The sequence below is a fragment of the Mastomys coucha genome, unplaced genomic scaffold, assembly GCF_008632895.1.
Source record: "Mastomys coucha isolate ucsf_1 unplaced genomic scaffold, UCSF_Mcou_1 pScaffold18, whole genome shotgun sequence".
Taxonomy (NCBI): Eukaryota; Metazoa; Chordata; class Mammalia; order Rodentia; family Muridae; genus Mastomys; species Mastomys coucha.
This window is the reverse complement of record NW_022196900.1, coordinates 67,919,497-67,935,043: the sequence shown is the minus strand read 5'-3', so window position 1 is coordinate 67,935,043 and position 15,547 is coordinate 67,919,497. Positions and strand designations below refer to the sequence as shown.

Sequence of the window (15,547 nt, the reverse complement as noted above, 5' to 3'; positions counted from 1 at the left end):
TTTTTAATTCAGAGAAACCCTGTCTCGAAAAGCAAACAAACAAACAAAAAAACCCCAAAACAAAAAACCCATCACTTATGTGTCTGTATGTGTGTGTGCAGTGGCCATGGAGGTAATGAGTATTAATCACCTGGAGCTGGAGTTGTGAGCTACCCGACTTCAGTTCTAGAAACTAAATTCAGATCATCTGAAAGAGCCCTCATCTGAGCCTTTACGCTCATGTCTTTGATCCATTTCAACAGCTTCATTTTGTTTATCATTCACTTTTTTCCTATAAAGGACATCTTCACTCTTCCTTTTGGTTAATTGTGGACATTATAACAATATTCTGATACAGGGGTGGAGAGGTGGCTCAGCAGTTAAGAGCACTTTTTTTGGGGGGGGGGGTGTTTCAAGACAGGGTTTCTCTGTGTAGCCCTGGTGGTCCTGCTTCAGCCTCCCAAATTCTGAGGTTACATGATGTTCCCCATGAAGGGCTAAAGGCTTATATCTATCATTGCGAAACAAACCCAGTACCACCTGCATGCAAGGAGCATTATCAGTGTGATGCACCCCAAACCGTACCAGTTCTTTTCTATAAAATCAATTTTACTTTGTGTCATTCAAAAATCTAATAAATCATAGCATATAGTGAAGTTTTCCTCTAACCCCTGACCAAACACCAGGTTTTCCCCAGAGGCACCCAGTATACCTAATTTCATACAAATTCTCCCAGAACTATTTTACATAGATACAAGTATATTGTATACATATCTTTATATACATAGTATGTTACCATAAACTTCTCCAACACTTTGGGAAAAGCAAAATAAATAATGGAAAATAACAAATCTACAACAACAATTTCCATCCTGTATATTTTGCTACAATTGCATGTTCTGAAGAAAAATAAAGCTCTTTGAGAAAAAGCAGAAGTATGTATAGTCCTTCATTCTTCTTTGAGAGCATACAGCACATCATTCTGGCTAACATTGAGTCTCACTCGAAGGAGGAGGTCATTCCTGCTGGGCTCCACCAGAAGAATGCGGCAAGAACCCAGACGAGAGCACACAGCCATGGTCTCTGACATGGTTGGGTATGGCAGTCCCTCCATTCTGCACAGAGCCACATGCTGACTGTATATCTAGATTGCAAAAGTGAAGCAAAGGTTAGAAAAAATAATAATCCTGGGCTTTTATCTGATCATCTTTTGTAAAAACTGAGCACCTGGGGTGTGATGGGCGATGCTCATCTTAAGCCAACACAGTTGGGAGACAGGGGCCAGCAGATCTTTGGGAGTCTCAGGACAGCCTTGGCTACATAGTAAGACCCAGTGTCAAAACAGTCATTCATGTCTTGGATACCAAATGCTTCATCAATAGATGTCCTTGCACAAATGCAAGTAGTGGAAGATAAGCTGAAGAGCATCACGGCTCATCTGAACCTTGCCACTCCATCATTTATCTGTGTGACAATAGGCAGGTTATATCACTTTTTCTTTTCTAGTCTTTTAAGGGCAAGTCTTGAAGTGTGTAGCTTACACTGGACTTTAATTCAGTATGTAGGCCATTCTGGCCTCAAAATCTTGGCCCATCTCCCAAGTGCTGAGATTACAGGTGTAAACCACCACATGCCTATTTAATGTTTTAAAGCTTCAGTGTTACAAGATGTACTGGACCTACCTTATCAGCTGATCAGTATGGAATGACTTAACTGTCAGAGAAATACTTATATGTGGTCACAGGCAGTGAGTTTAAGGATTAAAAATGTCAATTTTCCAGAGCAATATCTGGAATATAGTACTACTAAAGGTCACTCCTGGGTTTTGTTGTTTTCTTAGTTTAAAGGACAAGGTCTCATATATTCCAGGCTGGTCTCAAAGTGTGTAACGAGCCAAGGATGAATCAATTTATAAACCTACCCCCTCTATCTCAAAGTCCTGGGACTATATAAGCCACCATGCCTGATTTATGTGGTATTGTGAATACCAGGCCAACATTCTAGTTACTAAAGAATAACTGGAGCCCCTGTTAACTTCTCCCCTGTTCTAAGAACTCTGGACCCACCCATATCTAGAAAGATCAGAAAAAAACAGCTTTTAACCAATTACCTGTTGAAACGTGGCTTCCTCTAGTCCTGACCGACGGAATTCTGCAATAATGGCTCTCAGGAAGCTCTGTTCCAGGACAGAAGAGTTTCTTAAAGGAAACCAAGAGATGTGAATTCTAGAGGCTGCATGCACCATTGGCCTCAAGGAGGAGAGAAATACCAGGGAACATTTTCTGTATCACCTGACAGAGTATCCAACTCACACAGAAAATGCTCTTTGGAAATGGGAGAACACTGGAACTACTTCTAAAATTATGCCTGCATCTCAAAATAAATGAACGAATGAATAAAAGAATGAATGGAAATAAATAAAAACAAAAAACCCTATTTATTAATTTTGGGAGTAGAGCATGTCTCAGTAAGAAACATAACTGCTTCTTGTTCATGTATCCTTTAAAAGGAAATTATTTTGTGTGCATGCAGGACAGAAAAGGGTGCCAGATCCCCAGAACTGAAGTTACAGGCAGCTGTGAGCGGACATGTCAATGTCTGGAGTTAAATTAGAGTCTTCAGTAAAGAGCAGTAAGTGTTTTCAACCACCATCTTCCTGCCTATTTGTTGTGAGTCTCATTGTGTAGCTCAGACTTTCCTAGAACTATCACTATGTAACTTGGGCTGGTCTTTAAGCTTGTGGCAATCCTCCTGCCTTAGCCTCCCAAGTGCTGGGATTAAAGGCATGAAAAACCAAACCCGGGCTGACGAGATGGCTCAGTGGGTAAGGGGCTGCTCAGTGGACTGCTCTTCTGAAGATCCTGAGTTCAAATCCCAGCAACCACATAGTGGCTCACAACCACCCATAATGAGCTACAGTGTACTTATATATAATGATAAGTAAATCTTTGGGCCAGAGAAAGCAGGGACTGAGTGAGTGGAGTTGACCCAAGTGAGCAGAGGTCCTTTAAAACAAAACAAAACAAAAAAACCAACCTGTATTTGTACTCAATAAATGCCCCAGTAAAAGTTATAAGCATTCAGTCTTTACCCAAGGATTGATTGTTTTGCCTTCTCGATTGCCCTTAAGAACTTTCTCTAGCTAACTAAATGTGGATAGAATGAGTTAAACCTGAGAAACAAGCCAATTGCTAAAGCCCCTAACCTGGGACCTCTCCTTAGATCCTCCCAGAAGTGCAGGCAGCAGAGCATATATCTTACTTGATGGCAGTAATATAGGATGAGGAGAACATTTCATCTATAGCTTCCATTAAGTGGGCCACAGTCACCAGGCTTAGAGAGTCACCACATAGATGGGAAAGCTCGCAGATCTCTGTGGCACGCCTACAGATGTCCAGGCAGCGCCGGGCATCTCCTGAGAGGGCTGCTACCTACAAGAAGGAACATTTTATTTCTAATGTCCACTTACCATCTCAGGTAAATAACCACTGGCTCTGGTTGGGGTGATCTTTGTGTACTGTGTAAAGATTGTCTTTGTATTATTCAAACGCTGATTTCTGTGCCAACAGAGCTCAGTGCAGAGAGACTTTGGTATTGTTATTCATATGGCTACATCATATCTTATAGATGCACCCCCTCTTATCTTCTGATTGGTTTAATAAAAAGCTGATAGCCTATAGCAAAGGAGAAGAGAATAGGTAGAACTTCTGGCAGAGATGGGGTGGGGGTGGGGTGTTCACCAGCCAGATGCAGAAGCAGCAGGCCAGAACTGAAGAAGAGTTCACTAATGAGCCACATAGCAGAATACAGATTAATATATAGGCTAATAAGTTATAAAAGCTAATTGGGAACACGAGTAAGCTAGGCCTAAAGCTATAATTAATAACTCTAACTCTCCATTCAGAGCTGGGTGGGCACAGGAAGTCCTAAAGGTTACAGGTTGCCGAGAATGGTCTTATGCCAAAGTTAAGGACAGCCTGGGAACCTTGTGAAAGCCTGGAATAAATCACTATTCATTTCTGGAATACCATTACTCCATTCCCAAACTGCTGTCCCATGCATGATTCTATAGATAACACCAGTGGAAATGGTAGAAACCCGTCTTATTATTCAGGAAGTAAGTGGGATTTTGTTGTTTATTTTTGAGAAGGAAATGGAAAAGATGCTTATTATGAGAACTTGTTGGTTCTTTTCTCAGTACCCACACTGTGGTCCACAAACACCCATAGGCCCAGCTTCTAGGGAATCTAAAGCCCTAATCAGAAGTGTGGTAGCTGGGAATGGTGATAAAGAAGCAGGTAAATCTATGAATTCAAGGACAGTCTGGTCTATATAGTGAGTTCCAGAGTAGCAAAGGCTTCTTCCAGACCCAGTCTCAAAAACAAACAAAACACAGGGGTTCTTATTCTGTGTGTCCTTAGAAGCAGTTACCTGCAACTAGAGGAAGAGCATATTTGGAGGTTAAACTCCCTCAGTATTTGGCCTGATCAAGATTGGGAAGGGAAAGAAGTCAAATTTTGCCAGACACTATGCAGGAGGAGCTGCAATGGCAAGTGAGCTTCCCAGAGACAGCCTACTATTTTGCATAACTCCAATGGAAAGGCACAGGATTGCATCTTGAGGCTGATATGCCCTCCCCATGTTTGTCATTGCTATATTCCTCATATATGTAGCATTGTCTGACTGGGCATGGGAAGATCCCCCACTCTGTTGGGCAATTTTCCTGTAGATCAATATGAAGATGAATTTTCATAAAATAATACCATTTGGATTAATTAATGAATTTATGGAATTCCTGATTTGATTTAAATAGTTTTAGGAAGTTAAGGTAGTTGATAAGAAGTTTAATGCAATAGTTTAAGTTGTTTTGCCAAAAGATAATAAAGTTAGAATTAACTTATAGACTAGTGAGGGCTACATAGGTTAGAAAAGGAGTACAGTGAGCTTTCATGCATTATGAGCACATAATAGTACTAGGAAAAAAAATAGGCTTGGGGCAAGTTTGAACACATTCATTCTATCAAAGAATACATTCACTCTGGGTTGGGTCTGAGTTCCTGGTTCTCATATCTAGAGATATGGCCATAGGTTGCAGTGTATACAATGAAAAAAAGACAGGATTATGAATAAAGAGTAAATAATTCTATTACAAGACTAGAGAATAGATGATTAGCCAGTTAGTTAATTTGAACAAGACTTCAAAAATAAGATGCACAGATAACGATCTGTTTCTTGGCAAATTCATTGTCATCAGCTAAGTATAGGAAAGAACTTGCTACTGTGGACTGGCTTGCTTAAATTTTGCTACTCAATGATGCGGGAAAACTCTGCTAAGTAAGATAGAAGTCTACCATTGGCTGGATAGCCTTCTGAGGCTCAGCTCATAATGGAGGACTCCCTCATTAGTAGATTTTCTCCTTCTCTGACCTCATGGGAATTCTAAGCCCCCACACTTGACTCTATCAGAGGAATGTCACAAAGCCTCAATTAGTTTATAGGATCAATTTCCTTTCTCCTGACAAAACTTGTTCAGCCAGCACCTGAGATTCCTGAAATGCTTCCCCATGCTAATGAAGCATTCCAGGTACTCTGAGCCCCAAGCCAATGACCTTTGCTCATCCTGAATGTCCCTACCCTCCATCCCCTAAAACGTTAGAGTGCCTGAAGGCTGATTGAAGGCTTATAAAATTGATCTGCCTCCTAACAAGTGGTCCCAGTGTGGCCATTCACCATACATCTCACAGGGTTTCTGAAGCCCCTGTTTGGGTCTCCAGTCCCACTGCCCTTGTGGACTCAATCAGCTGAGGAGCCTCTAGGGCAGGGAGACCACAAATAACAAAATATTATTGCTTTGCGGTTATGTTAACCTTGTAGGGAAAAGATAGATGGGAAATGTTAGCTAGGTCTGAGTTTCAAAAGAAAAAAAGGCTGAGAAAAAAATAAAGTTGTTGGAGCCTGCTTATTAGAGCTTTGCTCCATCCATCCAACATGTAAATGTGTATTAATGTATGTGGATAGCCTGGTCTACAGAGTGAGTTCCAGGATAGCCAAGGCGACACAGAGAAACCCTGTCTCAAAAAAACCAAACCAAACCAAACCAAAACAAACAAGTGTGTGTATATGTATGTACATATGTATAATTCCCCCTCCCCTTTTCTCTCTGCCTTCTCGCTGGCCCCCAAACAAAGAATTCAAAGAGTTTATGATTTATTGCCCTTCACAGGGAGTGCTGGTCCCAGCCAATCAAGCTTTATTCACTCAGAGAAAAGTCTCAATCACCCATTCCACACTGGGCCCTCCTCAGTTTACCCTGTGGTATCAAACCTGGCCTTTGAAAAAATTTGGGGGAAACCCTGGGCTAAGACAGGTGAATGAAACCAGTGCACATTGCCAACAACTACTGCTGCTCCTTCTATAGTTCTCTCAAGGAACTCTCCACTTTTTCCCAAGCTGACTTTGAAAAACACTTGAATGCTTTGTTGCCATTTACTTGTTAGTTTTAATAGGATATCCCCAATGTAGCTCAGGCTGGCCTTGACCTGGCAACCCTCCTCTCAATGTCCCAAGTGCTTATATATGGCAAGTCCCTGCCATACCTATCCACATCACTTGAATTTTAATTCTTTTCAGCCTACAAAGACCTTTCTGAGTTCTTATATTCCCAGTACTAATTAGCAACCAGAAACTCACCTGTCACTGGACCACACCAAACTATCTCTAAAAGGATCCATTCCTTCCAAAATTATGGCACATAAAGCAAGAAAACTATAAAGTATATATATACAATATGCTAAGACATTAAAAGTAGTCATTTTAGCCAAATGTGATGGTACATGCCTTTAAAGCAAATAAAATACTCATCTCTGTAAAGTAGAATTATAAGCAATTTTAAAAAAAAGTTTAGGATTTATTTAATGTATGAATTCTCTACTTCATGTACACCCACATGTCATAAGAGGGCATCAGATTTCAGATGATCACGAGATACACCATGTGGTTCCTGAGATTTGAACTCAGGACCTCTGAAAGAGCAGCCAGTACTGTTAATGGCTGAGCCATCTCACCAGCAATTTTTAATGTTTTGAGTATACCAAAGCCACTCTTCTACTAAATGACATGAGTATCATGGCCTTCCCTTTCTTTAGGTTCCTTCATCGTAAGGGCAGAGGTGTCATGTAAACATTTGCTCATTATCACCATCCTCACCCTGAAAAATAGCACCCTAGTGGTGAACAGTGTGAATTCAAAAGCTTGTGCTGACGCCTAAACAAAATGAAGGAGGGTATCAAGAACAAGAAAAGACCCAAAGCAGTTCTGTACAAAGCTTGTCTATAGACTAGATCATTCTATATAAACAAGTCTTAACACTGCCCAGTTTCTAAGGGTTGAACTTATATTTCAGGTTGAACCTCATTATTTCAGGGTTTTGGTCCTTCCTACATGGCTAGCATGGATCTAAAGGATCCCTTTAACTATATAAAACAGTTTGTTCCTTTTATCAATTAAGGTTAGCTTGTACATAAGCCCATAATCCATGTGGCCTTCTAAAGAATCATATAATAGTCTTTCATAATTGTTTCTTCATTTTTATCCACCCACCCTCATCCATCCCTTGAGACAGTAGTTCACCAATTTAGCTCTGGCTGACCCAGAACTTCCTATATATACCAGAACAGGCTCAAACTCAATCCTGGAATTACCAGACATGGGATTGAAGGCAAGTGCCACTCCACAACCCTTTGGTACGTTTTATAGTTTAGGTACTTCCTAAAGTTTTCTTCACTCAGAGGATACAGCACAGGACACACAATGGGTGCTCAGTAGGGACTTGTTGCATGGCTTGAAGGTATAGAAAGGAAGCTTCCTGAAGATGACATACCTTCCTGGCTACCAGCTGGATGGCATCATCCTCGAAGGCCTTTAAATGCTTCAGTCGGGACACTAAGATCTGTCTCAGTTGGCTGTGAGAATAGGGCTGGAAAGACATCCTGGTGAGACCCTAAGAGTCAAGATGACAGATTGGAGGGAGGGAATCACTTGCAGGTCCCCAAGCTTGGTTCTCAAGCCCTACATAACAATATATTAATTTCTTCTCATTTCTCCTTTCAGCTGCTGCCTAGTTGACTTGGATACCCTGCAGGACAGCAGAGAACAAACTATTCTGTTTTATATTATGTTATAAACTTTTATTTTCTTAGAATCTTTCAAAGAGACAGAGGTACTCTAAAGGAAATGCATAGCTCCCACCTTCCCTTTACCATATTCTTCATGGTTTGATGCTGGTGCTTCCTGACAAACAAACCATAAGCCCACGAAGGCAGAGACAATCTGTCTGGCTCTCTGTTTTATTCTAAGTACCTAAGAGGTGGCAGGCTTAAATACTTTTTATTTTTAAAAAGTAATTAAACTTCCAGTACTTTGTGAGACCAGAAAGCCAAGGTACAGTATTTACAGAAAAGGGCAATCAATGTTTTTCATTCCAGCATAAAAATTATAATTATAGAGAAATCCTATTTCCTGGTCCTTTATATTTTCATTTTTGCAGAATACCCTGGACTCACCAGTCGGCTAGACACACGGTTCATCATGATCCTCTCTGGAAGGTCCATGGTGTTGGCAATAGTCAACACTATCAACTGGGCTCCTTTGTGAGTAGGCCAATCAAAGAGGTTGTACATTACATCTTGTTTGTGAGTCCAAAGAAGGTCAAGCTGCCAAAGACAATATACATAAAATGTCACTCAGAGACAGAGCCAGGGCACAGAATAGATAGCCTGCACTACTGACTTAGTGCATGTCCTGTCCACATCACACTTTCTAATCAGTAAGGGAATCAATGGACAGGCTTCAGCTGATACAGAAGGAGCTAACACTTTTGCCTGTACACTATCTGCTCCTGGGAGAGTGAATCTTTGCAGCTGTTCCTTCTCTTGTCCTCCTGGGGCACCTCACAGTGGGGCAAGTAGACAGTACCACCAGACAGAAGAACGGGGTAAGGTCAAACAGGCTCAGACTCCAGGGAATCTCAGAGGAAGCTTGAACTGAGTTTCCAACTCCCAGTGGTACCCCAGCAGTATCTGGGTACACAGGAGGCTGGGAACCACGGCAATCGTCCCAGATTCCAGTTTCTCACCCAAGAAAACAGACTGGGGACCCCCATTATGTACTGTGTCCTGCCTCCCCTGAGCTGCTTGCCAGTTCCCCAGCAGTGAGGCAGACATGTACCCCTGGACTTACCTCATCCACAAGCAGCACAGTGGTTTCCTTCTGGGACCCTTGGCTGCAGAACTGCTTCGCCAGCAGTTTGGCTGCATGATTAGCGGTTGCCTTCTGGCCTGTCAGTTTCTACACAAGGGAGAGCAACTGCTGTAGTAAATAGTAATGACTCCACTCCCTGATCTTAAAGTGGAGTCTGTGAAAAGAGGAGGCTACTCATTTCCTGTACTCTGCCTCTAACTCTAGTCCCTGTACCAAGAGGGATATTACAGTGAATGAAAGAACAAGGTTTACATCTAATTCCAAGACATGTTCCCCACCATCTGTGAGCTAGGAGCTCCTTCCATGTTGGCACATAGTGAATCAGTATCTAACCTCCTAGACCAAGATCTTTTGAGTCTAAAAATTCTGCCTGCCTCACCCTTGCCACCTCTGGATAAATTTGTGGAGTGCACATAAAATTAATTCTTTCCTTTTCTATGTGTTTCTAAGGAACCGTTTCCCCTCAAGCCCCAAACAACTTAGCCTACCTGTAAAATCTGCACATAGACTTGGTGGGGTTCTGTCAGCTTCATCCCATTAACCTCAACATATTGAAAGGGAGGAACATCATTTGTTTGTGCTGCCTGCTGCAAACAGCGTATGACCTCATGCACAGTGGCTGTCTTCCCTGTCCCAGGGACCCCAGAAATGTACATACACCTAGAGCAAGAAAACAATAGACATAGGGTGGGTCCATGCCAAAATTGGTCAGTTAGACTTGTTAGGACATTCATTCTACAGGCAAGGCTATATGTATATATACAAAATAACTACCCAAAGTTCATCCTCCGCCCCTTTTAAAATTGAGACAAAAATCCTACATAGCCCAAGCAAGCCTCACACTCACTACGTAGCCAAAGATGACTTTGAACTTCTGATCTTCCTGCTTTTACCTCACCACCATATACATTTTGTGTAGTGCTGGGGATCAAACCCAGTACCTTGTACTTAGCAACTGAGCTACAGCCTCCAAAAGGCAGAAGTCTTCTCTCATAGGCTTAGCAATGGTTCTGCTTACCAACGCACCCTGCGTAGGTAGAGCTCTTACTAAAATCACCTGTCTACTCAGCATTACTCACCCTCCAGTCCCATCAAGAAGTTTACTTTCCACAAAACTGTAGATGTCTTGGAATTCCTGCTCTCGACAGGGAAGAGAGTCAGGCACAGCAGAAACATGCAACCTACAGTTGGTGGTAGATGGAAGAACAGAAAGTCTTGAAAGTCTGTCACCATCTACCCAACAGAATAGAAAAGAGCCTTCTATTATTCCTACACGGAAGCTATATGATGAAAGGAAATGGTTCACTTCTCATCTTTCTCCATGTTGCCCCACCCAACTTCCCTTTCTACAACAGAACCACTTGGGTAGACTCAAACCTCAAACTACTTTCCAAAAATCTTGATCTCTGACAGGACCTAGGTTTTCGCGTTTTAAAAGATTTCTTACTTAGGGCTCTGAAACTAAGAGGCACTACCTATAGAAACACCTCCCATCCCAGAGATGCTGGCAACAGCACTCCAGGTGTCTCCTTCCTGTGCATTCATCAGCTAGAGGTTTTAGTGTTCGTCCTGCTGTCCTCCATCTGCATGTACAATAGCACTGGCTCAATCAACCTCCAATTGATAGGAAGAACAGGCCCCATCACGCCTACCTACCCAAGCAGGACCCCTGAGCACCATTACCTCAGCCGGGCTTCTTCCAGCACACTAGCTGGCTCCTGGACAGCCAAGTCTCTGTCTCTGATCTGAGGAGTGGCGTGATGAAGGGTTCTAGATTTAGGCTGTATTTAAAGAGAATATCAATTGTAATAAAACAAAACAAAACTACACAGAACAAAAGTTAAATCCGTAAAAGACAAAAGGTGGTCTCACCTCCTACATGCATTAAATAAAAATTATTCATCCCCTATTCCTGCCCTCTCACATCAAACATGTTCAAAGCCCAAGCATGATCCTTTTCCTAGTATTTATATAGAATCGGGATTAAAATGGTTAATTTGAAGAGATAAAAAAATATAGATTATTCAGCCAAAAACGGTTATTCAGCACACAAAACCCAGGAAGCAGACACAGGGCAACGATATACAATTAGACAGTCTCAACAAACAAACAAACTCCCCAGGGCTTCATATATACTTAGAAGATGTGCTGCTACTGCATTGTATTTCTAGCCTTTCACTAAATACTTCAAAGAAAAAAAAAAAATAGGTATCTCAAGCTACTCTGTGGGGGGAAAAAAAGGTAATGTGTGACTCCTGAAATCTTTTTCTTTATTTGAAAATATGGGTAAGCTTTGACTCAGAAATTCTTCAATCTATAACCTAGTACTTTGCAAAGAAAACAATAGTCTTATCAGATTTTTCTACTACAAATCCCCATCATTGCGCTAACTCATGGGCCTATTCTTTTTTTTATTAGTTAATGTATTTATTATATGTAAATATATTGTAGCTGTCTTCAGACACCCCAGAAGAGGGCATCAGATCTCATTATGATGGTTGTGAGCCACCATGCGGTTGCTGGGATTTGAACGCAGGGCCTTCAGAAGGGCAGTCAGTGCTCTTACCCGCTGAGCCATTCTCCAGCCTCCTATTCTTTCTTTATAAACAAAAAACTTTATTTTATGTGCAGGGGTGATTTGTATGTATGTATGTATGTATGTTGTATGTATGTATGTGCATGCACCATGTGCATGCTTGGTGTCCAAAGACACCAGAAAAGAACACTTGGTTTGCCAACAGTGGAATTACAGACAGTTGTGAATTGGCATCGAGTGCTGGGAATTAAACTCAGGTCCAGTGGGAAAACAAAGGAACCATTCCCCCAGCTCCATAGACTCTTTCTTTCTTGAGGGTTACTCTATGGAACAGACCAGTGCTTTGTCATTTTTCCTCCTGGGGTGGAGTAATAGTCATATCTCCAATTTTCCCCCAGGCACAAAGTGTACAGACTCTGTTTAAAAGGTCATTTATCTATTGGAAGAAAACAGCACCTGCCAGAAAGTACCAGAAGTCTAGAAGACTTTTAAATTATGCCCCAAAAGCCATGAAGTCCTTCCTCCTTTCAGGTGAGACCTAGAGAACTTTTGTACCCATACTGCAGTAAACGTGGCCTCTAGACTCCCATCCCTAGAGGCTATTTAGATTTCAGCCTCAGCTCCATCTTGAGCTGGAAAAATGGAAAACAGTATCTAAGCAAGCATTTCTTAACTGTATGCTAAAAAGTTCTGTTGTGTTTCGCCCTGGTTTTCTCACACCCAGCTCTGTATGAGAAGATTCCAACATCTTTAATGCTGTTACAGTTCCACAAGAACTTCCTTGCATTTTGCTAGTACATAGTTATTACCACACTGAAACAGCACTCCTGGTTTCTCAGCTGTATGAAGTGCAACCTGGGCTTCAGTTACCTCTGCATTCCAAGGGAAATGCAAACACCAGGATATGTCAGTGTCTGTACTTCCCTTAGGAGGCTGGGCTCTTGGCCATTTGACTCTGGCCCTTAAGGGGAACTTGAACCCAAATCACCTTGAGCTAGCCACGTGCAGTAACACATAATTGAAGTCTGGGACCAGCCTGGACTACATAGCAACACACAAGGGTAAAAAGGTCATCTTTAAGTATACCTTAGAGTTCTCAAGTTCAGTAGGCCTGCTCCTCTTTTTCAGTCCTCAAGTTCAAGTAGGCCTGCTCCTCTTAGGGAAAGACTATTTTTTAACTATGCCAAGAATCCAATTGTTCCTGTTTGATCTTGGCATTACCATTCTTTACCACACAAGAGGGACATGACACTGGCAAGGAAACCCAAAAGAACCTTACAGTTTTCTTTGGTGCCTTGGAGGGGGTCCGCAATGATGGCTTAGAGGCCATTCTCCGGGTCTTGGACTGCCCCAGGGAATTTCTTGTTGGAAGGGAGGGAATAAACTCATCTTCCTCCTCACTACTGGAGTCTGACACTTCTGCTGAGGATATGGACTGTTCCTCTTCTTGGTCACTTTTATCACCATCTAGAAACCTGAGTGATGGAGACTAATTATTTTCTATTATTTAGTGTACAGGCCTTAATAACTGTATAAAGTGTGCTTCAGAGGCATTACAGTCTATTCCACCAACAGGCAATATGGGATTTGTTTCATTTCTGATATAGACATTACATTTACCACCAAATCCCTCAATAAAATATATTCTCTATTATATTCATGAGGAAATAAGTATTACAACTGTTAATCTTCCCAAATCTCAGTTTCAGAAGTCCAAATTCAAAAAGGTCTATCAAAATCAAAATTAATGCTATTAGGCATCCCACATTCCCAGACTTGCTGGCAACACCAGGCCAAGGAACCACAAGGCCAGGCTAACATTTCTTGTCCCTTTCAAACTATGACACTTGTACAAAGTGCTAGGTGAAAATGTGAGTATCAATGTACTGGCCATTCAAATAGAAGGAACATTAAGGGACAAGACGCTGTCACAGAAGGGAGCAAGGTTGTTTTGCTTTTTATTGGTCAGTCTTACCAAAGCTGTTGCCTAATCCGCTTCAAAGTCAAGAGAGAATTCCTTCTATGGACACGATGAGAAGTATGGATGGCTTCTTTGTGAATTTCTGGTTCTTTTGCCTTCCTGCAAAGTTATAGGAAGGCATTTGGTATACCAAGGATCCATAGTATGTCCTGGAGATAGTCAGGTTTTACTGGCTTCTATTCTTTCTATACCAACCTTGGCAAGAGTTCATCAAACTTGGCTAAAAAGCTTATCAAAGAGATCCAATTTTTTTTAGCACATCATTTAAATCAAAGTTATCACACTGCTATAAATAGGCCAAAATGGACTAACCCCCAACAGATTGTGTCCCTTTTTTATTTGTCATGTTTACAAAGTCTCTAAGTTAGCAGTAATACACTCAGTATTGAGCAACTTATTAGGGGCAAGGTGCTAGAAATTTCTACTTAAGAAACACTGAAAATCATGCTATTTGTAGTCTGGCAAATTTTTATTATACAACGATATCTGAAGTGGAAATTTCTTTAACAACTCAGTTGTGATATGTGATGCTTTTCTGGAAGCTGTCTGTGAGAGGGCTTATGATGTTTTGCTGAAGACAGATACTTGAACGAGCCCCTGATGTTTAGAAAGAATATAAACAGAACACACAAACAGTGAGAGGACACTTTTGCATTGCCACTCCACGTAAGGTTTCACTGGTCTTCACTTTGTAGAGAGAAACTCATCAAAGAACTTCTTGTGGTATTCCAGCTGATTTTGGCCACATCCACTGACTCATGTTGCTGCTACTGATTTAGTGTTTGGTGTTTGCTATTGAAGTGGACAGCTGGTATCCTGACAACAAAGAGTGTAATCGCTCCAAGGAACTACTTCTAAATAGGTCCACAACACTCTTTTCCTATTAACCTTCTTTCTGCCCTACCTGTGGTCAATGGGTTAGAAGGGGGATTAAAGCATTTAGGAACCCTAAATAAAGTATGTTTTGAAAAAAAAAATCTAAGCTTACAATTATCTACTCGAGTGCCATATAAAGCTTGCCTTATATTTAAGAATAGATTCCATGTTAAAAAAACAAAAGTCAAAAACCAACCTGATTGAAAACAAAATTACCATTAAATTGTGGCAAAGAGCCACAATAAACAAATGAAATCCAGGACTGTGAAGCAGTATAGTTTCAGAAACAAATATCAAGAGGAAGCTCCACTCCCAGGAGCTCTGACACGTCCAGGAGCAGAGGTGAGGAGGACCCAACATCTGTCCCAACATCCTGACCAGCAGGCACGCAGGAACTCTGCCAGCCCAGTGACTCTGGTTCCTTCCGGTCTCTCTGGGCTGGTGTCCTGAGCAGACCTTGGGCGCACGCTCTGCAGTCAGTCCCACAACACCCAGAGGAAGCTCCACTCCCAGGTGCTCTAACAAGCCCAGCATCACAGGATCCCAGAATCACAGAGACAGCCTGACTCTGAGGAGTTCTGACACAACCAGGATCACAGGAAGGACAGGCTTCAGTCAGATTTAGCAAGGGCAGGTAGCACTAGAGATAACCAGATGGGGGGGGGGGGGGGGGGGCGCAGCGGGAAGCGTAAGAAAATAAACAACACAAACCAAGGTCACTTGGCATCATCAGAACCCAATTCTCCCACCATAGCAAGTCCTGGGCACATCATTCCACCGGAAAAGCAAGATTCAAATATAAAATTACTTCTCATGATGATGATACAAGACTTTAAGAAAGACATAAACAGCACCCTCAAAGAAATACAGGAGAACACAAGTAAACAGCTAGAAGCCCTTCAAGAGGAAACACAAAA

The 15,547-nt window shown here is 41.7% G+C and overlaps 2 protein-coding genes across 5 annotated transcripts in view; one reads left to right on the top strand and one right to left on the bottom strand.

Annotated features, from left to right (window-relative positions):
• Prpf38a (pre-mRNA processing factor 38A) overlaps positions 1 to 15,547 on the top strand; it is a 47,237-nt gene that overhangs the window by 2,857 nt on the left and 28,833 nt on the right. The gene's annotated exons all lie outside the window — the stretch shown is intronic.
• Positions 571 to 15,547, bottom strand: part of Orc1 (origin recognition complex subunit 1) — a 28,987-nt gene continuing 14,010 nt past the window's right edge. For 3 of the 4 annotated variants that reach the window (XM_031378133.1, XM_031378134.1, XM_031378135.1), the window contains 11 exons: positions 13,749 to 13,853; positions 13,053 to 13,248; positions 10,921 to 11,018; positions 10,317 to 10,418; positions 9,726 to 9,897; positions 9,217 to 9,324; positions 8,541 to 8,690; positions 7,859 to 7,978; positions 3,241 to 3,410; positions 2,090 to 2,177; positions 576 to 1,123 (listed from right to left, as the gene is read on the bottom strand). In XM_031378133.1, coding sequence (XP_031233993.1) covers positions 929 to 1,123; positions 2,090 to 2,177; positions 3,241 to 3,410; positions 7,859 to 7,978; positions 8,541 to 8,690; positions 9,217 to 9,324; positions 9,726 to 9,897; positions 10,317 to 10,418; positions 10,921 to 11,018; positions 13,053 to 13,248; positions 13,749 to 13,853 — 1,504 coding nt within the window. In that variant the 3' untranslated portion in view covers positions 576 to 928. Of the gene's footprint in view, positions 1,124 to 2,089; positions 2,178 to 3,240; positions 3,411 to 7,858; positions 7,979 to 8,540; positions 8,691 to 9,216; positions 9,325 to 9,725; positions 9,898 to 10,316; positions 10,419 to 10,920; positions 11,019 to 13,052; positions 13,249 to 13,748; positions 13,854 to 15,547 lie in introns of all 4 variants that reach the window. The other variant, XM_031378136.1, reaches the window with a different exon arrangement.